Genomic DNA, 24,006 nt, shown 5'->3' with positions numbered 1-24,006 from the left:
ATTTAATTATCTCACCAATATTGACAAGAGTAGCAATGGACGGCCAAACACATTTGCACCTGATTCTACATATCCCAAATAAAGGTACATACGTAACGTTAACACAACAAAATGGCTTATTATATTTCAATCCAATTCCGGTTAAAAAAAACGGACTCTAAATGGTAAAAAGAGCGTTGCCAAAATTTGGATTCGCCAGCCTTCTATAACATGTACCGATATGAGTGGGTTTTGGAAGAAGTTTGAATTATTGCCCCACCGTCCACTGAAATATTGTTCAATATCTATCCAGCCAGCTGAGCAAGAGGAAACGTAACGTAACAAGAACGACAACTTCCCCCACAAACTGCGTACTTTTATGACAATAAAACGTCGCTTGAGTCAACTGCCAAAGAACGTCAAGTTTACGACCAATATGTCGTAAAACGCGGTTCAAGGGCTGATTGTGTGTGGACATATTGAATTGCGTGGCAAATATCGGGCGTCTTATTGCACAGGCGATACCTTCTCTTTATGTATTGTTTCTTAATTTGCGCACGGCCATCTGGCTAGGAAGAAGTGCATAACGTGCTAAAATAGTAGCCTTGGTGGGAGGTACTGGGAGCATTACTTTTAGGTTTAGTGAAGTCCATTTGTGTGCGCATTACTGTCCCTGGTGCTGAAGTGCCTTTACATAGACATTCCTGTATCAGGTGTAGGATTGCAACCACATAGAGACACATCTGCTCCCCGTGCTGACTGTGTCTCTCATGTACATTACTGTCCCTGGTGCTGATGTGACTTGAGACATTACTGTCTCATGTGTAGACAACCACATAGACACATCTGCTCCTCGTGCTGAGCACATAACTGTCCCTAATACTGATGTGACTTTACATGGACATTACTGTCTCAGCTGTAGAATTACATCTGCTCCTCGTGCTGAGTGTGGTGTCTCACATGTACATTAACGTCACTGGTGCTGATGTGATTTTACATAGACATTATACTGTCTCAGGTGTAGAATTACAACTACATAGACACATCCATTCCTCGCGCTGATACAGTGCTGTACCTGTTACTGAATGACTTGCACACAAACCTGACTGCCCCGGGTGCTGACTGACACACACACACACACACACACACACACAAAATTATCTTTTACGATAAATAATTATTTTTAGTTTATATTAGAATTATTTTGTACTGATGTATTTCCTGTCTTTTATTCTAAATAGCTTTCTGAGAGTCATTATTACCCTTAGTGATCAGCAATATTGCGTCAAACAACAATGCCTCTGATGGTGAATACGTTTTACGCTGACATAACTGTCCCTTTTTAAGGAGCTTTTTGTGTTAACATTCCTGTCGCACCCCTTCTAAACAGTACTGACCTGGCTTGTAGCAGGGCTAGTCTACTATTATGAATGGCATTCTCGGTTCAGTATTGTCAAACAACACTAGCACTGCCTCTGAGCACTGCCTACGCAGGCTTAACTTCCGAATATTCCGCACCACTTCCAAACGGTACGTGCCAGACTACTGGAAGGGCACGTCCTCTATTGTGAATGGCTTTCTCGGTTCAGTGTTGCCCCATATCTTCAGCATTCTTGCCTCTGGGGATGCAGACATAAGTGTTCCATAAGTTTTTCAGCTTTTGAAAGATCTTTTTGTGTCAATATTCCTGTCCCCACCGCTTCTAAACGCGAATGCCCCCCTCACACCCCCGGTGAAGAATTCCAATCCCACACAGACATGGCTGTCTAGTGCCTGATGACATATATGTCCCCGCCATTGATTGACCTCACATCGACACAACCGTCTGCTGAGTGACGTACCGCCTACATAAATATGCCTAAGGCGTTGATTGACAGCTTCGCTCAACGACATTTCCCCCTTTATCCAATCCCATGACGCAGGATTGACACAACACCTGTTTGTAGTTTATGTTACCCGCCGCTCTCTTCATTTTGAACAGACACTGCCGTTAGTTTAACGCCCACACGGTACAGAATCAGGGGGCCGGTTTGTGTCACACAGGCCGCCCACATTCGTATTTGTGTACATGTGCTTTGAGTGCTGTGCTTGTAGCATGGTTCAATTCAATTCGATTCAGCCTAGGATTACTGACATGTCTCAGTGACTAGTACCTATCACTGAATTAAAATTAATTAATGCTGGTTCACATCGGTTACAATTGATAATATTACACTTGTAGACTGTTGCACAGTGACTTTAAAACTCTTCTCTTTTTTACATTTAAGTGGAATAATATCGAACGCAGATTGAAAATCTTCAATATGGTCACCTAGATGAAAAATGGAGGTACAGTTTTTGATGTGTGTGTCCACGTATATTTGTATATGTATTTGTGTCAGTGTGTGTGTTTGTATTTGTGTTTCCTGATATTTGTTAACAGCATAGCCTCTAGAGAGGATTGTGATGATATCTGGTATGTGGGTAGGTATTGGGAAGACAAAGGCTATCTTTGAAACATGCAGAACTTCCGTTTATGTTTGGGAATCTCCGGTCCTGGGCACGCAATGGTCTTGTAGTCAATACGATCCTACCGACGATCATGCAAACCTTGAATGCCTTTCAATATATATACCGATCGTTTATATCTTTATAGAGTGGGTTAGGGTTAGGGTTAGCTTGCTTGACTTTAACATTGAATATATTCATACCTGCCGACGTAACTATATGTCATCACCCCTACATTGATCTATACACTCATTTGTCCATTCACCAACTCAGGAAATATGCAGGAAATATTTACGAATATGTTCACTCAACTCGTTCTCACCTTCCTGTCTCCCTGTATTGTACTGACGTCATACTGACGTCATTCACTGATTGTATTAAACGATAACATCATAATGTCTGTCCTTGGTGCTGAAGATAGTAGTGTGGTGACTTCTTTGTTTTTGGCACGCATGTACTTTGATATGACCTTTGACCCCACTCATCTTGGCCAATCACGTCGTTGATGAAATCATTTCCAGTTAACATCGTCTGAATGACAGTTATAAATATTCCTAGCCTGACTAAATATTTCTAGCAAGTCTTCCATCGGCCAGGCTCCTAGGAGCTTGGTGGCCAACACCTATTAATCAGGAGAATTAGGAACATTCAAGTCCTGTTGATTTATGCATATGTGCTAACATGGACCAATTTTTTTGAGACTGAGAACTATCTGTTACCATGGTGATGGAGGCTGTGATAATTGGTTCACGTAGTGACAGAGAATCCTGTGGTCCTATTGGACCGATTTTATAGTGATTACGAATCCTGAGCTCCAATAGCTGACTCTAGCTATAGGAAAGGGAATGGTTCTCTAGAGTCAGAGATGTATAGCCAAACGCTCTTGAGGAGGGGGCTAAATGAGCCACAGACAGCGAGAGATTGTGTAACACAGGCTATTGATATTCCATGGTTCCTTCAAACAAAAAATCGAGAGAATCGGGTGACCAGTTCAGTCAAACCCTTGCTCGATTACCCCACTTAACCTGGGGTGAAGTTTGCAATGCGTGAAGTGCAAATCTCTAAGTCGATAAGATCACACGAACTCGCCATTTTTAATCAATGCCTGCGGGTCGCTGGGAAACCAAGGTCACTGTTTAACATTAAAATGCCTTCTATTTTGGGCTATACTGATGCATGCAGCGGTTAACCGTAAGATCTTGATTGATTGATCTTAAAGAGTAACCCGCACACAATTATGTAAGTTACCATAAGTTACATGAATTAATAAGAAGCAAGCTAGATATGCTAGAAATTCACCAAGCTAATGCGCATGCAAAGTATTGTTGTGTATTTCTTACAGTGTTAAAGTGTATTCATTGCGTTATTGAAAATGAATGTTACAGTGGGTGAAAACACTCTCTATGCATGGTGTCTCTTTACGTGTTAGACAATATCACACACAATCTAAATGGAGGATATATTTTAGGTAGGCGCGCCCGTGTGTGTGCCTGTGTGTGTGTGTGTGTGTGTGTGTGTGTGTGTGTGTGTGTGTGTGTGTGTCTGTCTGTCTGCTTAGAAGGCCTAGATGGATTGTCTTGGCATTTTGTATGTGAGCAGGTCTTGATGACATCTCGAAACGGTTAGATTTTGCCCCAAAGCTGCTTGTTGTGATACTGCAGTATAACTTCCGGGTTTTGGAATCATATTGGAAGATGTTGGAAATCTTCAATATTCAAAAATAAAATGTTTTCTGCTTTTTAAAGGACTATTACATCGACGAATAGTGTTTAAAACCCCCCTCTCACTGGACCCGCGGCACGCTAAACTGGATTTGTGTTACCCTTGACATTATAATGGGAATATCATTGAAAACGTACAAGTATGACCAAAAATACAACAAAACACACAAAGCTTTAAAAGATTTTGTCTTGAAATATATTGAGTGCTTTGTCAATTCGATCGGCCGTAGCGACGCCGCCGGTGTGAGGGGGGGGGGGGTGCTAACCAAGCACTTCTTGGCAACGAGCTAACTACCTTACTACTCACTCATGCAAAATAAATTCATCTCTGCGCTTGAAAGCATTCAATTCTACAGTTAAAACAAATTTTCTTCAAGTTGTGACAACGGAGAAACGCCATCCGTGAGGCCGGGTGTCCCTAACGGCCGTTGCTAGGGGTGATTATCCAGTAAATTCCAGCGGATGACTCTTTGACTCCTCGAGGTAAGTACACTGGCACCAGGTGTGCAGCCCTGGGAACGCCCACCGCCCACCTGGGAACGAGGATCGAGCGGTCGAGACGATGCTCTAACTGGAAAACGTGATTCTCTTCTTATTACTTTCACGAATTCTCATCCAAAAAAACTTTTAACGCCAGGAAGAGATTCCCCGTGTAGACCTGACCATAAACAGGGTAACGACAATTCAGGAATAGAAATCCATCTTATCTCCTTTGATGAAAAATTCGTTACGTGGCAAACCATTACTTGAAGAGGCTACACTATCATACCATTACAAACTATCGGTTGCGTTGTCATGCATACACTAAAGCTACTACAGAACAGTAGTGGGATAAACACACGGCTATCATCCTTCACAAAGGTGCATCAGCAAGGGAGATCTCAATTTGCATGTACTTGCCTTAGGTTTCCCGCGGTTCAATGCCATCTATAGCTAGTAACCGAGAAAGGAAATATGGTAACCGTGGCTGTCGTGGCTGACATGCATGTGGTAAATTGTTCGGGACAGGGGACACTGTATGATTTAACCATCAGGTAGTTCGCTTCCTCAGATTCGTGTGATAGTAGGCTTGCTACGCATTTGGGATCCTAGGAAAGAAATGTGATTTCTGTGGTTTTGTCTTCTTTGAAACCTCACTCCTTGAAGACGACCCTTGAGGCTGTGAAATAATGACTGTGTGTCTGTATTTGTTGCTAGAAATTAATTAGCCTTGAACCTATGTAAGAAAAATATAATGTACCGTATGATTTTCATATCTTTACCGTTAGAGTTCGCTAAAATGTATCAAACACTGTGGTGCACCCCAGTTATAGATCCCCCCATCTGCAATTACATGATCTATTTTTCAGTCAGTCCATGATCTCATTATGGTAACAGATAACCATTCAATTATTTTATGGTCCCCACATGAATGTATATTACCGTATCAAAAATTATATATGTTGCATCTTCGTGAGTGCGAAATTCGAGAACTGCACAAGGTATATACTTGTATAAAAAACATCGGGTCAGTTATATTTTCATATATCAGCTTCCAGTATTCTATACCCACTACTAATAAAATACCAGTTATTGTTAATAGGGTAACGTAGACCCATAACCTTATGATGAGCGTCAGTTTCATCATTACCGTTGTCTATAAAACGGTAACGGACACCCCCATCTTGTTGCCGCAATATAAAATTGGAGAGTGATACCTTTTTCATAATTGCTTTCATCAATGATCCATATACAGAATGATACACGCCAGACCCCGAAGGGAACTATAAAATACGGTTAAATGGTGTTCAGAATCTGAAACTCGGGTGCGTATTATTGTTATCTTGCATCTCGTATCCGTTCAAATTACGGGTTGGCGTTGTAGGTGAGTCTAGGATCGACACACGGGAACAATGCTTCTATTGTCGGCTCGCCAGGTCTTTTAACTCCCCCCTCTTTAATTCTCATTCAAGCAGGTTTCTCTGTATCAAATAGTTGACACCTAATGCTTGCACAAACCGGGCTCTAATGCATACATGGCGGATCTAATTTTTCTACCAGACTGAAACTAGGCTCCGGCCTGCCGCTCTCTATCTTGTTGATGTTGGAAACAATTTGTCTTCGTGAAATCAAGTCTACCCGTGGGTTAGTCGCTATAGATCATCATTATAATACGTACCGTGGTACGTAGGATAAGGTATCCCAATGCTTAGACAATAATGACAAAGTCGTTTCTTCCGCCTTTACGCCAACGCGGTGCCAATCGTCATATTTCCAATAGAATCGGTTCAGTCGTACATCACGTATCGAGATGACAGCTGGGGTGACGTTAGAGACCTGGATCGGCAATGAACCCGTTAACGGATCGGAGTTGAGGGTAGGGCCGCGGGAGGAAGGTAGCGAGCTAGCGAGGGAAGGGTCTCGGGGGAGGGCGCAGAATCCTCCGTAATGCTGACAATTAGTCATCCGCACAGGAAGTGCAAGTCTTTAATAATATATCCGTCAAAACAGCCAGACCACCATGCGAGGAGATATGCATCTCGGACAATCTGATACGGTAGCGGGGGCGGATACAAGGTTGTCCTGCGACTCTATACACTCACCGGAATGATTGCGTAGAAAGAGCCGAAAAATAACGATCCTACGTACCGTCGTAGTGTGGTACCTTATGTGTCAATACTATCGTTATCATATCAGATTACGCTCGTCCTAATATGCGATATTCGAACACCACGATAATCCATACTTTCAGCAGATGGCGGTGAGCGAGCCCAGGTCTACCCACCGAGGCGCCGGTGTTGTTTAATGGGCGGGAAATATCGGGTATAAACGCCGAGATTTTTGTCCTGATAAAGCCGGTGTGTTACCGGACAGTCCCCGGCAGCGCGTCGGTTGTCTGTCACGATGTGACCGTTTGTCTTTTCCGTCAGGGCGGAGCTTATAAAGTGCTGTGACACGGCAGCTAAATATCTCTCAAAGAAGAGAGATCTAAAACGTTTTTTCTCTCTTGCTAAATCCATTACAAGTACACAGCACCTCTCGCTACCGATACTCTCGCTTAAAAAATGCAGGGAACTCACATCCAAAGGTGTGCGGCCTTCGTGATTTTCGATTGGATGGGTTTGCAATTTGTTAGCGCCCGGCCGGGGCGGTCCGATAGCGCCCGGCACAAAATGGGTAGATTAAAAAGGCTTCCCTTCAATTTGAACTGGTTGCGGGGAGCTCTGGGTAACACAGTGTGCGCTGTCAGATATCGTTACGGCACCGGTCATACTCCTGACAAGCCTCTGCCCTGACAGAACCCTGCTGCTTCGTGACTACCAAAAAGACGTAAGGTATAGACGGCGTGTGGTCATTCGCGGGCCGCGCCAGACAAGGCTGCGCTGTGATTGGTTGCAGGTAATGTGGGGCATACCGCATATAAGGCAAGCGACAGGGCCCGCTAGGTAGCGGACCTTCCCAGTTTGGTCCAACCTACTACACCTCCAAGGTGTGGGGACGCGGAAAGTGGGAGAGATTGAGAGAAATACCACAGGAGACCGACATTTTTATCATTCTTCTTTCCGCCAGATTTGCAGCCAACGCAAGGATTCCCTTTTGGACGCCTGGACTTCTTTTCTTTCTTCTTCTTCGCCCTGAAGCTTGTGTGAGTGTGCAACGCAACGACAGTGGGAGTACGGCGGGGTAGGAGACCAAACTGGGGATAAGTACCGCAGGAGGCACCTAGCGCGACGGTCTGGACAACGGAAAAAGGACTCCAACGGCAAGAAACAACGGATAACAAGCGAAGATGATTCCCTATGTCCTCTTCACAGTCGCACTTGTGCAACAGCTGTCTACAAACGTCGAAGGTAGATTCATTTTTTTGTTTGTGTGTGCCTTAAGAGTGAGAATTTTGTCTCATCATTAGCAAAATCTGTTTGATTCACCCATCGACATGACTCTCTATTTATACCATGTCTTCGATCCCCACGAGTGTGATTTCTAACCGATGTTTCGACTGCTTGTAACGTAACAAACGTTGGAGGTAGATTCATTTTTTGTGTTGTGCCTAGTCTAAGTATAAGAATTTTGTCCCATCATTTGCAAAATCTGTATGTTTCGGCCATCGACATGATTCTCGATATATACCATGTCTTCGATCCCCACGAGTGTAATTTCTAACCGATGTTTCGACTGGATGTCGTCCCTACAGGGCAGGCTGTAGCCTGGGATGACTGGTGGACATACGAGGGCATCACTGGTACGTAACGATTTTCTATTTTCTTCTCATTTCTGCTATACCTTACGGGGGCTTGTGTCATGCTCTCTCACAGTGTACGTTATTCACACTCAAATCCACATCATCAATGTTGGTTTCTGCCGCGACGATGGCATGTTAGATGGGGGTAAGAAGGAAGTGTTGGAGGGAAGAGTCGCTAGGATTTCCCGTCTTTGTTCCGCAATAAAACGGCGCGGCCTCTGAAACGATCGGGTTAATATCCTTTCTCACCTAACTTTGGGGAGCAGTGATTTACAGCCAGAGTGTTTCAATAAGGGATAACGCCATCCATTTTAGATCTGCCGTATTGATTGGATGTTGACTAGCTGTAGTGTTGAGCTGTGCTGATGCGCTTCAACCAGCGTTAGCGAAGTAAATTGATAACGCTGGGAGTCAGTCTATTCCCGTAAGATAGGTACCTAGTCAACTAGGCATGGCGGTTGCTCTATTGGAAGTGACATGGCCTTGGTAGACTGGGGGACGGGCCCCTCTTTACAAATACGAAATCTTCACATTCACTACTTTTCTCTCACCGCAAAAATTTGGAGGTAAACAATCCATAGATGTTCACTAGATTGATTTTGAAAGGGAAAACACCAGAGAAAGACAAATAAATGGATCGCTAGCTGATACATGGTTGCAGAGTATCGGGCGTGTTTCTCCTCTGAATAATTGAGTAGCACCTCCCGTATTATAAAGGGAAACGATTTTACGTTTATCAAATGATAACCGAGGAGCAGAAATCAAGGCCTGGCCCGACAGTCGCCTTGTTGTCGGGGTGCTAAGTATTCATACGAATTTTACGGAATTCATAGATTTTTACGGAATACACACGAATTTTACGGAATTCATACGATCTACTACTAAGAGACATACGAATTTTTTTAAATTCATACGATTTTTACTAATAGTAAGGATCGTATGATTTGCATAGAATTCCTATGTTTCTTAGTGGCTGATCGTATAAATGCCATAAAATTCGTATGTATTCCGTAAAACTCGTATGAATCCTGTAAAATTCGTATGAATACTTAGGCACCCCTGATCTATAACATCCAGGAAATAAGAACACTGTATAAACTACTGTACAGATGGCAGCTTATTCTCCAAACAACCGCAGCCAAACAGATCCAGGCAGTTTACTGTCTCCGTTTGCTTGCGGTGGGGACTCGGTTAGCAGAACTAATAAGGTGGAAATATTATTCCCTACATGTCCTCACTGAATTGGCGATGGTTTGCCAAATGTACAAAGGCTTGATAAAAGTAGTCAGGGAGTCATTGTGACTATCAAACTGGTATCTTTTTGCGATGTATCTCGTAGTAATGAGTTAAAGAGGCCTTTGATATATAATACGCACTGTTGAAGTTATACTCTTAATATCAAGTATTCAAGCTTAAACGATCATATAGTAAGTAAAGGGGTCTTTGAAAGGTTATATAGGATACGCAATTTAAAGTTATACTCTTAGTTTCCAGTTTTTAGCTTAAACAAACGGTAGGAAGTTATTACTGAAAAATCCTTGATCCGCTTTTAGATTTAGATTTCTACTCTTTGTCAATGCATTTGTGCGAAAGCATGTGTGAAATCCAAAGTCACCGAAGATGATAAGATACAAATGCATGTAGATGTATAGAGTTTAAGCTTAAACAAAAGGTAGAAAGTTATTTGAGAAAGACCTTGATCCGCTTGTTTAGATCTAGATTTCTACTCTTTATCAATGAATATTTGTGCGAGACCGTAGATGAAATTCAATATCGCTAGAAAAAATTAGATATAACTTCTTGGTAAAGATTCAGATAAGGGCAGTAAAAAGGCCGTGCGCTATTCCGCACCGCGAAGTGTGATTAATCTGCGCACGGCGCCGAGCTCAAATCCCCCTTTTGCGAACTCGTTTTCCTGGGCTGACTTAATTTTGAAGCTTACGACGACGTTCCCAGTGTCTTAGCCTAATGCCTCGAGGCGTTTCGTGCTCATTTCGTGCGGTAGGAGCCACGTTCGATCTTGCCTAGTGCAGGAAGAGATATCGATGGAAGACTTGATCATTCTTGTCATGGTGGATGAAGTAATAAAACGTTTACTCCACTATGTAAATACTTTTCGAAAAGAAGAAATTGATCCCTCTTCAACGGTTAACAATTCACCTATGATTGTTGTCAAGTTGAAATCGTGCCCTCGCATGACCTACGGTTTAGATACGCGGGGACATAACTATAAAAACCGCCCCAAATACACACCCTCCCTTATCCCAAGGCGAGCTTACGTCTATAAGGTGGAAGACTTGTTTAAGAAGGAGCTTTCTTAGGCCCCAGAAACACACTGAGCAAATTGCTGAAAGATTGCTATCCTTCCTCCCTGGGGATATGTTATTTAACCAAATGCAGCTTTCGACAAGAAAAATGGAAGAATCAACTGACAAAAATCGTGCGACGAAGGTTTGAAAAGAAAATGTCTCTTCGGTCAAGTGTAAAACATGCATAGGGAGAAGTCTGGTTAAGCTTAATTTGCCTATTGAGTGCCTCGCTGAAGAGGAAGAACATTTCCACTCGTGGTAACATTGAACATGTTCAGTACGTGAGTGGAAAGATACAGTCGGGTAAAGATGATACAAAGGACCTTTTATTTTTCTACAGAGTGCCTCGTTCGAGCGAAGGAACATATCCACTTATGGTAACACGGAACATGTTCAGTATGTGAGTGGAAAGATACAGTCGGGTAAAGATGATACAAAGAATCTTTATTTGCCTACAGAGTGCCTCGTTCGAGCGAAGGAACACATCCACTTATGGTAACACGGAACATGTTCAGTATGTGAGTGGAAAGATACAGTCGGGTAAAGATGATACAAAGAATCTTTATTTGCCTACAGACTGCCTCGTTCAAGCGAAGGAACATGTCCACTTGTGGTAACATTGAACATGTACAATACGTGTACGTGTGTGGAAAGATATAGTCGGGTGAAGATGACACAAGGGGCATTTATTTGCCTACAGAGTGCCTCGTTCAAGCAAAGGAACATGCCCACGTGTGGTAACACTGAACATGTTCCGTACGTGAATAGAAAGATACAGTAGGGTGAAGATGATACAAAGAACTTATCTTTGCCTTCAAAGTGTCTCGTTCAAGCGAAGGAACATTTCCACTTTATACCAGGGCACAGTAGCCAAAAGTTTAGTACATTTTTGGTCTGAAAACGGCCCAAACTCCCAATTTTTGTAATTGCTAGGTAGGCATATGTCATACTCATCCCTGTACCAAATTTCAGGTCATTTTATTTCAATTTCGGGGCACAGGAGCCCTAAATATACGTTTTTGGTCTTAAATGGCCAAAAATGCCATAAAATATTCTATGGGCAGAAGTTGAGATACCTCCATATCTATACTTGTTTAGAATATATTCAAGCACATGTGTGCCAAATTTGGTGCTTTTAGACAAATTTGCAAAATTTTTCAGCTATGCCGATGGACTACATTTTCCGTACGTGAGTAGAAACTTTTGATACAGTCAGGTCAAGATGAGACAAAACACCGACACTTCTGCGTGTCTCAAACGATTTCTCCCAGCTGGGTTGCGCCCCTCTGAAAATAGATAAATGTTTCCCTGTGCGTATATAACGCCGTTAGCGTGCCTCTTATCTCACTATGGCACTCCAGACAAATAGGGAGATAGGAAATTGCTTCGTACAGTTTACCCCATTTCTAGAAAAATGTAACGACATGTTTTATACGGTGTCCGAAGAATATTAGTTATTGTGCCGCTGTGAATTTAGTCATAGCCTGATGCTCCATCTAGACCTTTAGGAGATAATTTTGACGGAACGCCCTGGCTATCATATTGTGGTCTCTACGTCGTAAAACGGGCCATTGCGTTTAGGAAGGTGGTCTGAAAAACACCTGAGATTCCTTGGAAGTGAACTTGAGGGCGTGCTGAGACGTGAGGTGGGAGCACCTGAGGACGGCAGTAGAATAGTACATCAAGGCGGGAGCGGTGACGAGTTCTCCCGTTGACAGAGGTTAAGAGCACCGCTTCTGATTTATCCCTCACCTCTCTGAAGGCATTTGCAGTTCAGATCAATCGTTGGTAACAACATATACAAGCAGCTGTCCGTTTCCGTACGGACAGGAAAAGTAATGTTCTGCCACTTTTGATGCTTTGACACATTTGATTCAAAGCAGGATATGCTGGCTCGTTTTGGAAGAAAATGCGTAGATTTGGTGCCGGTCTAATCGTATTGGAGACCGCTGTTACGTATCTCTATTTGCCCTGGCACCCCGTAGGGCTGGTGGAGCGCTGATAGATGTGGTTGGGTGTACGGTGTCGGCACGGAGTGGGGCGGGAAAGCACGTTCTTCACGTTCCAGTAAACGAACCGTTTATTCTGAAATATCCCGGCACTTCCCCCGCTTGTGCAATTTTGCGGAATTAAACGGAAGCTTATGGAGATTGCAGCTCTCAGAGATTTAATGATGTGTGTATATCAGCGGTTGGGCGTGGTGCCCCGGCTAGGCAGGAAACGTTAACAATCACGCACCTACCAATACAGTTCTACAGTTTACAGCCTTATATTATCAAAGACACGCAGAAATGCATTTGTGAAAAGAAGCTTTGACAAAAGCGGAAGATAAGAAATCTAGATAGCGCTTGCCATTCTCTGGAACATAAACGTTTTGCTAAACGAAGCAGTCATAAACATAGCAAAAGGAGAAATGAGCGATTGATGTTAGAAATGACAATTCTATTACTTAAAACCAATATTTCCACAGAAAAACGTCGGAAACGCTGACCAACATATTTCTTTAATTATCAATTATTTCAGAAACAAAATTATGTTTGAAGATTACATAGAGTGTTCTACGCCGTCGCCCAAATTTTAACCATGTTTATCCCATATATGATATATTCATCATCAAAGGGTATCACGGAATGTAGCAGCTGTAAAAAAAACATAACGTAGTATAGTAGTGAACGGTTGGAAATATGATTTAGTATTGAATTTGTCCTTTGAGACTGCCCCTCCCTCATTCGTGCCCAGACAGATCACGATTACGACACACTCTGCAGTTCAACTACATCACATGCACATCCGCCAGTAAATGTAACATCCCCTGATAAGATTGATGCAAGATTAGCGATTCAAGAGCGACCGTATTTGCCCTTGTGTGTTGAGCATGCCGGAGGCAAAAATGCATTAGACTCATCTGTGGAATTAAGTTTTCTCTGAAAGCGCTAGCGACAGACACCAACGACGTTTGATACGCATCGTTGCTTCTTATGGTATCATTGTTTGAACTGGGACGAAAGCATTATAATTTATACGGTCAGATGTTTCAGACAGCATCCACTGTCTTTCGTCAGTGAATAAACTGCAAAACCAGAGTCATCAGGTTTCGAACCCAAGTTCTTGAAAATTCAGTCTTTTGATTTAAAACCTGGTAACTCCAGTTTCTCGTTAAGTCACTGACGAAAGACAGCAGATGCTGTCTGAAACGTCTGACCGTTTTTAAATTTCATCCAGTTGCTTGAGTAACTACTACCTTGCGTATCTTATTACTCGGATGTTTAACCTTCATCGGTGCTTTACAATTCATACTTATTACATGTAGATATACCAGAGCTTTCCAATGACTTTAAGCAGATAGAACATTTCCACAGCCGCCAGTGGTTGTTTCTATACAGGTCTGCTGATCTTTAGAAAAGAAGAGAGTCTCCTCACGATTTTGCTCTATGTCATAGAGGCATGCCAATGGCGCTACTAGCTACTTCATGACCCTTATCAATTCTTGCGGGCAAATACAATAGATTCACGTGGAAGGCGATACAAGATAACGTCAGCGAAGAACGGGGCATTGCAGCAAAAAGAGTTTGTTCCCATTGATTCCCGTTTATTTAAAAAGATAGCGAACTTTTGGCAGCAAAACTAGTCGTTGTACCATGGTGTTTTTAACTCTATGAAAAATGGAGCTTTGTTTTTGGTCTTTCTGTTTGTGACTCCAGCTAACGTTAGTCGGAATACCTTTAGAACCTCTGTATGGATTGGAATAATATTTGGCACGTAGGTAGGTCAAGTTCGATTTTGGGCCCCCTGGTGTGTGACCTTGGTATTGCAGCAGAATATCTGTTTATTGTATCTTTTGTCCTGGACATGCTGTGGTCTAGATTTTTTTAGTGGCAGGTAGCTTTTTTGATAACTGTAAATAACTGTAAGGAAGAAGTCGTGTAGGTTTGGGCCCCCAGCAACTTGTGTAATTCGGCTGATTTAGGCCCATTGCATTTGCCATGCATTAGAACCATTGAATGTTACGGACTTTCCCAGGTCAGCTTTGCCTACATTAAATTTTTTTCTGGACGAAATATTGAGTCCTTAGCACATGTAGCTGGGAGCAGTTCGTAACGCGTATCATTTCAACGTCAACATTGTATTTTGCTGCAAACGTACAAGTTGATATATTTAAGTATTATGTGGATCACCAGGCATCACAGCGAGGGCGACATAATTCAAATACACAAACAAACATCTTGCTGAAAAATCATTGCCCAGATATCGTAACAAATGACTATTAGATTTGAGTAGCAATAATACAAAAATAGTGAATCTGAAGGACCCACTACAGGAATGTCATCTGTAAAACATTGCTGCCGAATTGAAGTTTGAGGTCTTGGTGTGTTCTGTGGCCCTCGCAAATCTACGGGTCGAAGGTCGACGTCTGAGAATCGAAACTTCGCGGCTACTGATGATGGAAGACTTGAACTGGTAACGTTAGCAGCTCTCAGACACTGACCTCGCCTAGCTTCTCCGTCCGCGGCGCTGAAGAATATCCCAACTTTTCCAGGCACAGTTTTGGGGTGCCCAGTGGGTGTCACCCACATCATGAAATCAGCAAGGCCTTATACTAGTGGAAGAGCCAAACGCACGAACATTCATGTCTGCGAGTCGCCCATCCTCGGGCATGACACAACAAAACCCAAGTCAATCCTACCACTTCACATGGCTGTGTGGATGATGCACAGAGAGAGCTGGCTTCAATCGTCCAGGTCTAGCTTCTTCTTTAATATCTAGTGTCTTAATGCATGCAGAAGTCTTACTCTTCTGACCCTCCAAATTTGTTCTCGATCTTCAATCGCCGAAGACACCGGGGGATCGATTGAAGATGGAGAACAAATTTGGAGGGTCAGACTTCTGCATACATTAAGACACTACTAGATAAGAAGAAGCTAGACCTGGACGATTGAAGCCAGCTCTATCTGTGCATCATCCGCACAGCCTGACTTCAATGGTATTTGTTGTGTCATGCGCCCGAGGGTAGGCGACTTGCAGACATGAATATTCGTTTGGCTCTTCCACTAAGGCCATGTTGATATGTGGGTGACATCCTCTGGTCACCCCAAAACCGTACATGGTAAAAAGTTTGGCAAAAACAGAAGAAGCTGCCATCCTTATGAAATCTATAAATGGTCAGGAAGGATGAACACATGACTGAACACCCAGAACATGGTATGCCAAACAACAGATTCTTTATTCTTGCCCTTTTACATCTTCTTCTTTATGATTTGGAAGACTCTGATATTTCTTTTTTTTTTGCAATGTATGGCATATATTTGCTCCTTTTTCAGCTTCTTTGTATGATTTACAGTATGGTGGCAAACCTTTTTGGGGGGCGGGGCTCAACTCTCAACGACAAGCACTAGATTTCTAGCGAGGTCAACGCCCACGGAGTCAGTTTTTTTCAAATGCAATGTAGCCAGTACTAAAACTGGTGTGTGTGCGGATGTCTACCATATAACCAAATCAATATAGCCCAAAACAGTTGTACAAGAAATAACCCTGCCCTTTCCAGTCTTCTTCTTTTGATATCCCTTGACAGATGCTTGGTAGTCTAATCACTAAGGAACAAAAGCATTGTTTATGATGGGTGAAGTAGATCAACCATGCGTTGTTAAATCAAAGCAGAAGAAAATGTTTACTAAACAAAGATGCACGACATTAATCAGAAGAAATTTTTTATAATGATAATACTAAACATGGCAAATCAGAAGAATTATGTTTACCATACAAAGATACATGACAAATCACTTATTGCTTCTCATCACAAAACCACGCTCTACATCAAAAGCAGGAATACTGTCTCATCTTGTGTAGCATAAATAATCCTTTTTATGAAGAGTATGTCATCATCATCATCATCGGTCAGCTGTGCAGCAGGCAACTAAGTCTCCCTCAGTTCCTTTTGTCGCTGGCATACTTGGGAAATATTGTGAAGAAGAAATGAAAGAATAGTCTTGTACAAGGAGATGAGCAGCAAAACATTTTTCTCATATAACAAATAGATATAGAAAAAAAAAAATCCTGTACAGGAAGATGAATAATGAAACATTTTTCTCATAACCATATATTGACTAAGATTCAGTTGTTGAAATGCTGATCACAAATCAAATCTTTGCCTTGACTGAAAAAAAAATTACCATCCTACGGCAGGAAAACAGGTGAAATTTGCAGATCTCTGAGTCTGATGCTGACATCATACATTCTTTGAGGGTCTGCAGGGCTTTTTCACAAGGCGTAGCAAGCTATAGCTATTTCAATTTTCTGTTAACTGTAGCTGGCTCGCTGTAATTCAACATTAAGTGTCATCAATAAATCATTTGTGAAGCGTAATTGGTTGCTTTGATTCTACGTAGAGCGTTATTTGTTGTCCTGAATTCATCGTCAAACCTTATTGAAAAATTACTGCAGTCGAAAGCCAGATTGCCCAATGAAGTTTTGCCAAACACCCCATGAATACAATCCATTGAAACAGTTTAATGAAATTGTTTCCAAACTCTTTTGCAATAACAAGTGAATTTACTGTTAATCGTTGCCAGTCCTGAATTTACACTTAATCATTGCCAGGATCCCCCCATGTAGACCCTCTTCTTTGATTTGCAATGATCTGAAGTGTTACATGCTTTATCAAGGGACTTAATCAGAATTTGGGATAAATCAATCAAATGTAGACTAATTATAATAAGAAATGTGTATAGTAGAAAAACACCAAAGATTTGGCATTACAAAATGCTTAGAATCTACTGACAAGTCCAAAAGTGAAAATAATAGTCAGCATTGCAGATTCTTCCTCATAAAATGAAATCAAGAATAACAGTTAAAGATAAATATATAGCCAAACTTTTAGTACATTTGATTGCTCATTCCTGAATGATTATTGTAAAAATAATAAAAGTAGTAATCATTATAAACAGATATGAAACTAATTATTGTAAGAAGTCTGTTAGGATATATCATCATAAATAGTCGAGGAATGTTCGTCAGAAACCCCCATGCACGTCCGTTTGTCAATCCCGTTGTCCAGCAGGGTGTTGCATTTTTGATGGCGCTATTGTCTGAAGTCATCGAAAATTCCTCTCTATTCAGCTGCGCCATACATCATTCAATGTGTCATCAGCGCACCAATCATGGCTGTAATTCAAGGTCAAACTCAGGAGAGAAGCTTCTTGGACTGAAATGGCAAATACCTGAATGTACTATATCTGCATAAGGACCATCAGGCCATTGATACACAGTCAAACTGTGCTAATGACCACCTCTGCATAAGGACCACCTCTACATAAGGACTACCTGGCCATTGCTATACAGTCAAACCTGTACCAGTGACTGCCTTGCTATAGAGTCAAACCTGTACCAGTGACTGCCTTGCTATAGAGTCAAACCTGTGCTAGTGACTACCTCTACTTAAGGACCACTGGCCAATTGATGTACAGTCAAACCAGAATACTAGTGACCACTTCTGCAATAAGAATACCTGGCCGTTGATAACAATCCCGTACATAGTGTTCAGTAAAATTTCTGAAACACATATCATCATTTTCCCTTAGTCAGTCTCTCCCTTGGCAATTTTTCTCAGCAATGCCCGGCTGATGCTCTTTATAATGCTAATATTATCCTTTGGACGCTTCAACTTGACAGAGCCAGTCTTCCCTATGCTGTCAAAAATTGGCCACCGTGACAGCTATATATATGTCTACAAGTATACTTCTAGCAGTCAGTTAAGAGCAATCACGGTGTCTCATATCGGGTTTCAGTTGAAGAAAGGTTGAAGAATGACAAAACCGACAGCCGTTTGCATGACAGCACAGCCATTTTGCTACCCCTGCAAAGACACACTTCAGGGGTCCATCCTGCAAAGGGTACGACTTGAACAGACCAATCAAACTGCAGGACTCAAGCGTGAGGTATAGCGTTGATGCAGCGGAGAAAGCTTTATGAACTCATTAACTGGACATAGCCCCCGGCTAAATGGGTAGTGTTAGCCCTCCCCGAGTAATAAGTGTAGCAAATTTGTGTGCAGATTCACCCATAGCGCGCTCAGAGTTAATCGGAAGGGTCATCTAACACAGGGTGGTATGCGAATTGGCGTGAAAAGACGGATATGATAGAATAATCGTTTCTAATTTCTTAGGGTATACCAGTTAAATACGTCAATGAAGGTTTGACATCCAGGTTATAAGATACACAAGATAACAGTTACTCAAGCAACTTTATATTTTTGTAAACAGTCAGACGTTTATTTCAGACAGCATCCGCTGTTTTTCGTCAGTGACTGATGCATGAACCAGAATTTTGGTCCTCAGCATCTAAGTGTTCACTTTGCTTCAGTACAGGTTATAAAGCACTAAGTTTCCAAGTTATCAACTGCTGTGCTTAACTCAGTTGTGATACATCTATCAATTACATAAAATTTACATTAGACATATTTTCAATAACATCATGGATTTTTTCTTTATTCAAAAAGTACTGTAGAAAGTAGAAAAAATATTCAAAACTGCTGTGGCCTCAAGTCTCAAAATCAAGTCCGTCTACTGCCTTTGAAAAGCATTGGGATGTAAAACTTCACATGGCTATACGCAGGCAATATCCGAAAATCTACAGCCAACTATATACCGGCACCTCCAATATTGAAACAGCACAGCCAATGTACTTTTTCACTCATGAGGTGTGAAGGGAGGAGTCGGGCCCATTTTTCTTGTCACTCGTCCAGCTATCGTGCATGAATTTTTCAGGCCTCATCTTCTTGTAATCACCAGTCACCCCAGTCTGGAGAGGGTGTTCAGTTGCAGCGAGGTGTTTCCATGGAATTTCAATTCCCGCCATCGATCCGCAGCTCACAGCTTTCCCCCACGTCATCGGCAAACTGAATAAGACCGTTAACCCATTGAGTAGGAGCAAGAATTGCACGCTGTTTGGACGTGAATACGTCTCCTGCGTCAGCGTAATGTTTGAACTTGATTGTCTGAGAGGAAAGCGATACGCCACACCGACATTTGGATTAGAACTTGGAGGGATAGTACGCACAGTCATATCAATTTCAAAACAAAAATTTGTATCGTAATAAGTTACCTAAAAAGTTATGCAGCACCAAAACATTTTGCGCAAAACAGTCTTCTTTGTTTTATTTGAACTTTGGAAGCATCTGAGTATCATATTTATTAGTTATAATATTTTTTTAATGCATATCATAATACAGACTCAATTTCAAAGCAAAACAATTTTACATTTCGTAATAGATTACCTAAAAAGTTACGCATTACCAAAAACATTATGCGTGAAACAGTCTTTTTTGTTTTATTGAAAGCACTGGTATCATATTCATAAATTATGATACATTAAAAAAAGTAGGAGAAAGGTTATAGGAAGGTTGAAGCCCTCTACTGAGCCCCATCCTTTGAAAAATGACCACATGCAGTGCTCAAGTGTCTGGTTGAAACCGTCCTGAAATGGAGTGGGAATGAATGTATCAATTATTAACTACGGACCTTTGCAGTGCTCACTTGACCGTCAAACTGTGCAAAATTATGGCATACCTCAAAGTCATTGTCAACGCATACATTTGCCAAAATGGACGCCAATATTTCGAGTATTGACAGAAGGAACTTGATTGAGTCATGTCATTTTCTGTGCTTTCTTTGGGAGTTCATTGATTCACATTTACACAGAATGGGTGCTTGCTGCATGGTCTAACAGACAGACTAATTGACGAGTCTCCTTCCCTTCTATTCCTGTTACAACCCGTGCACAGCAAAGCACTGTGGACTTTAAGATCCACCAAACCATAACTGATTAAAATCTCTCTGACCTTCTTATACTCCACTGAAGATGAGACTAGTCTTAGTCTGTGTGTTGTCTAAGCTTAAGGCAATACACATAAAATGTACTTTCTACAGTCTGATGGTGCAGTAGCACAATTTGCCTAATGATTACATCTAATCGTCTCGTTAATTGTGTAAAACCATGATACTATGGTAATGGTATAGCCGTTGTGTAAAGATGAAGTTTAGTTTTTGATGATTTGGATTTGCAAGTGACGTAACTGTTTGATGGTAAGATTGCAAACAAAGCCTCAACACTTCCAGGAAAGGCAGTTCCTTTCTATCCGTGTTATACATCAGGATTTCCCCGTCAGAAGGTGTCGGGCCTTGAATCTATCTTGTCCATCCCTCGTCATTTGAAATCATTATCACTCATCAGTGGGTTAATGTTGCGGTCCCTCGCAAATCAGATGTTTTGTTTTGATACGTGGCAGCGGAGTCCCTCCAAGCGTGTTTGTGGGACTTATATTCCCATGACAACAATCTGTTTTGCCCACCTTTGATACCCTATTGTGTGGGTTAATGTGGTCAATCTGCGGCTGCCGGCCAAACTGATGGCTGACCGGAGGGACGCAGCGAAGTTTCCCTCCTGACAGAGAGCGTTCCCGGTATCCTCTACAGCCGCTGCATTATTAAAATCCATTTGGCAGGGCCATTCATCACTTAGGCCACGTTAAGGTGTTCTTTTTCCCGGCCTGCTTTTATTGCAGTCACTCAGTAGTAAAGCCCAGGTCCTCATCACCTCTATTTAGTTTAACAGCCCGCTGGCTTATCGGTCAAATTGCTGTTTGGCAGTTAAATGCAATGTCAAAGTTTTTTACTTTTCAAAAGATTTTACTGCCTCATAGGTAGATACAAAAATGCACACCATATGTTTATTCCCTGATCACTTAGATTATTAGTTTCTTATGAAGAATAATTGCAAAAATTTATTCCACAATGTTCATTACCCGATGGCTTATCGGTCAAATCACTGCTTGGTGGTTAAATATAATGTCAAAGTTTTTTACTTTTTAAAAGATTTTACTGCCTCATTGGTTGTTACAAAAATGCACACGGTATATGGATATTTTACTACCCATTAGATTATAGTTCCTTAATGAAGAATGATTGCACAAATGTATTCCACTTAACATAAAGCCTGGTAACCTTGAGTTGTCTATGGGTGCCCTAGATAACAGTTTTGTATGGAAAATGATTACATAAACGTGTTCCAAAGTTTGAATTCCACTTAACATAAAGCTTGTTAAATTCGAGCAGTCTATGGGTGCCTTATAGCATCAACATGTAACTGTCATCATCACGTCACCTGCAAAGTTTAAAAAAGTACTATATATAAGGCCTAAGAAAAAAATGTTGTATGTCCGGTTACCCGACTGACCCTAGCAAAATTGGTTGACCACTGCCAAGGGATATAAGATTTTCAATCTGACATTTGAGTGATGAAAACATTGTAGAATCATTTTTCAACATGTTTGTATGAGGTATATCTGTATGATTAGAAATTTGATTAAATCATAAAAGCACCAGGCGGTGACATTATGTTCGTGGTTTTCGAGGTGAACTCTTCAGTGTGAACTTAAAACCACCGCGAAACTTTTTACCCACCTATGACTGTATACTACTATTGTTTGAAACGCAGACTCAAACCACTACGAGCACTCCATTTTCTCCCTACCGCAAAATAAGAACCACGCAAACTTACATGTAAATGCGTTTACCCTACCTACCGACACTATTTATCTTATGACCATAATATGGAACACAACATTTTCACCTTTACCTTCTTTCTAGGCTTTAAGCAAAAGCAGTGCTGATAAAAATTCTGATATCAGGAGCACTGGAGACTTTACACATGTGTGGAGACAGATAACATTCCTACACAGGTCAATAAGTAGTTAGTTCTACCTGGCAAGCTCCGTGGGGCCAGCAGACGTAAAGATTATGCCGTTATCTTGCCTTTGAAGCCAATATCTGAACATGCACATATTTCCCAACCGCCTTGTTTCACAGACCAACCATTTGATGGAGAGGATAGGATGGTGTAATTCCTTGTCTCTCCATGGATGACATGCAGTCTTGTTTGCTTGTCTTATATAAGATTAGCTCAGAGCCTAAGAGACCAACATGAAAGCTAGGCCAAGTAAGGATACTTGTATTAGCTGTTGATATTGGAAGCACTGAGTCAAGCATAACTCTACTTTCATCCCACTCCTTTTTTTCTCATAGTCAATATTTTTTGTAACCTCTCAGCTAAAGATAGATTTGAGTTGAATCCAAAATCATCAGCTGTGTAGGAAATAAGGGAAAATGACCATCTATTTCTGGGCTTAGCTTCAACTAAGTTGTTTGTGATGAGTCTTTTTCAAGAAATATCAGTTGCAAAAGCTGCAGTCTGTTGTAAGAATAAAAAAGTAAAGGTACGTAGTCCCATAGCTTTTTTGAGGCCGTAGGGGCAGTGGGTTATTATCCACTGTGTCTAGGGCTCAGTATGGAAAGTGGAGCCCATCCCGCTCCTTCCACCACATTTTACCTCCCCAACCGAAGTCAGGAACCCATTTTTACATCTTAAATCGTTTACAGTGTCTTTCCCAAGGACACAACGTCTAGCCAGAAATGCCGGAAATTGAGCCTGTGATCTCTCAATCTTGTGCCCTCTATCCTAGCTCGTATGTGGCTGTAGGCATGATGCAAATATTGTCATAAAAGTATGACTTTCTTCACACACCTGGCATCATTCCATTTCTCGGAATTTCCTCCTTATTCCCTACACAGATGGTTGCCTTCAGGAAATGTCCACACATCCACCACGGTAATGAAATTCTCAAATTAACTGAACCTTGTTGAAGTAGGGGACTTTCAGCGCAGATCTCGAGTGTAAATCAAGCTGGCAAGACTGTCTTCACTGTTCAAGATCTAGGCTACTATAAGAATTGGACTAGAGGGGAAAAATAACAGAACCATGCAACCATTAACTACCCATAGCTTCATTACCAACAGAATGTAGTCTGGGTTTCTCTTCACTGAGAGTAGGATAAAAGTAGCTGCTGTCAAAACTGGCGTAACTGCTTTGAACACAGGTAGCTCAACTGGTAGCAGCCTTATAGTTGAGCTCCTGGTTCCAATTAATTGGTAACTGGGAGACCCCCGTTCAATCCTGGGTTTGGAACATCTTGGTTGGGGCTGCACCCATCTTTTGTAAGGGATGTAGAATGGGGCTCCCGTGTTCGAGGAGGTGCCTCGAGCACCTTAATGTTGAAGGGCTAGCAACCCTTCCCTGTAAAAATATGTCTGTTGCCCCAAGTGCCACTAGGCACTACAAGGGTCTGAACGAAGGAATGCTTTGAACGCAAAGCTAATGTGACAGCACAGAAACCGGTAGAATATCACAGATAACGCTTCAAATAAAAAAAGGATTTGCAACATCCAAGATTTCAACATTG

The 24,006-nt window shown here is 41.7% G+C and overlaps 1 protein-coding gene across 3 annotated transcripts in view; it reads left to right on the top strand.

The window, feature by feature from the left end:
• The first annotated feature begins 7,589 nt into the window (after window positions 1–7,589).
• LOC136436428 (carbonic anhydrase-related protein 10-like) overlaps window positions 7,590–24,006 on the top strand; it is a 116,838-nt gene continuing 100,421 nt past the window's right edge. The window contains exons 1-2 of one of the 3 annotated variants that reach the window (XM_066430412.1): window positions 7,590–8,017; window positions 8,362–8,409. In XM_066430412.1, the coding sequence (XP_066286509.1) occupies window positions 7,957–8,017; window positions 8,362–8,409 (109 nt within the window). In that variant the 5' untranslated portion in view covers window positions 7,590–7,956. Of the gene's footprint in view, window positions 8,018–8,361; window positions 8,410–15,807; window positions 15,918–24,006 lie in introns of those variants that run through there. The other 2 variants (XM_066430411.1, XM_066430413.1) reach the window with 2 other exon arrangements.

Source organism: Branchiostoma lanceolatum, chromosome 6, assembly GCF_035083965.1.
Source record: "Branchiostoma lanceolatum isolate klBraLanc5 chromosome 6, klBraLanc5.hap2, whole genome shotgun sequence".
NCBI classification, from domain to species: domain Eukaryota; kingdom Metazoa; phylum Chordata; class Leptocardii; order Amphioxiformes; family Branchiostomatidae; genus Branchiostoma; species Branchiostoma lanceolatum.
The sequence above is the reverse complement of the archived record's forward strand: the minus strand, read 5'-3'. Positions and strand labels throughout refer to the sequence as shown.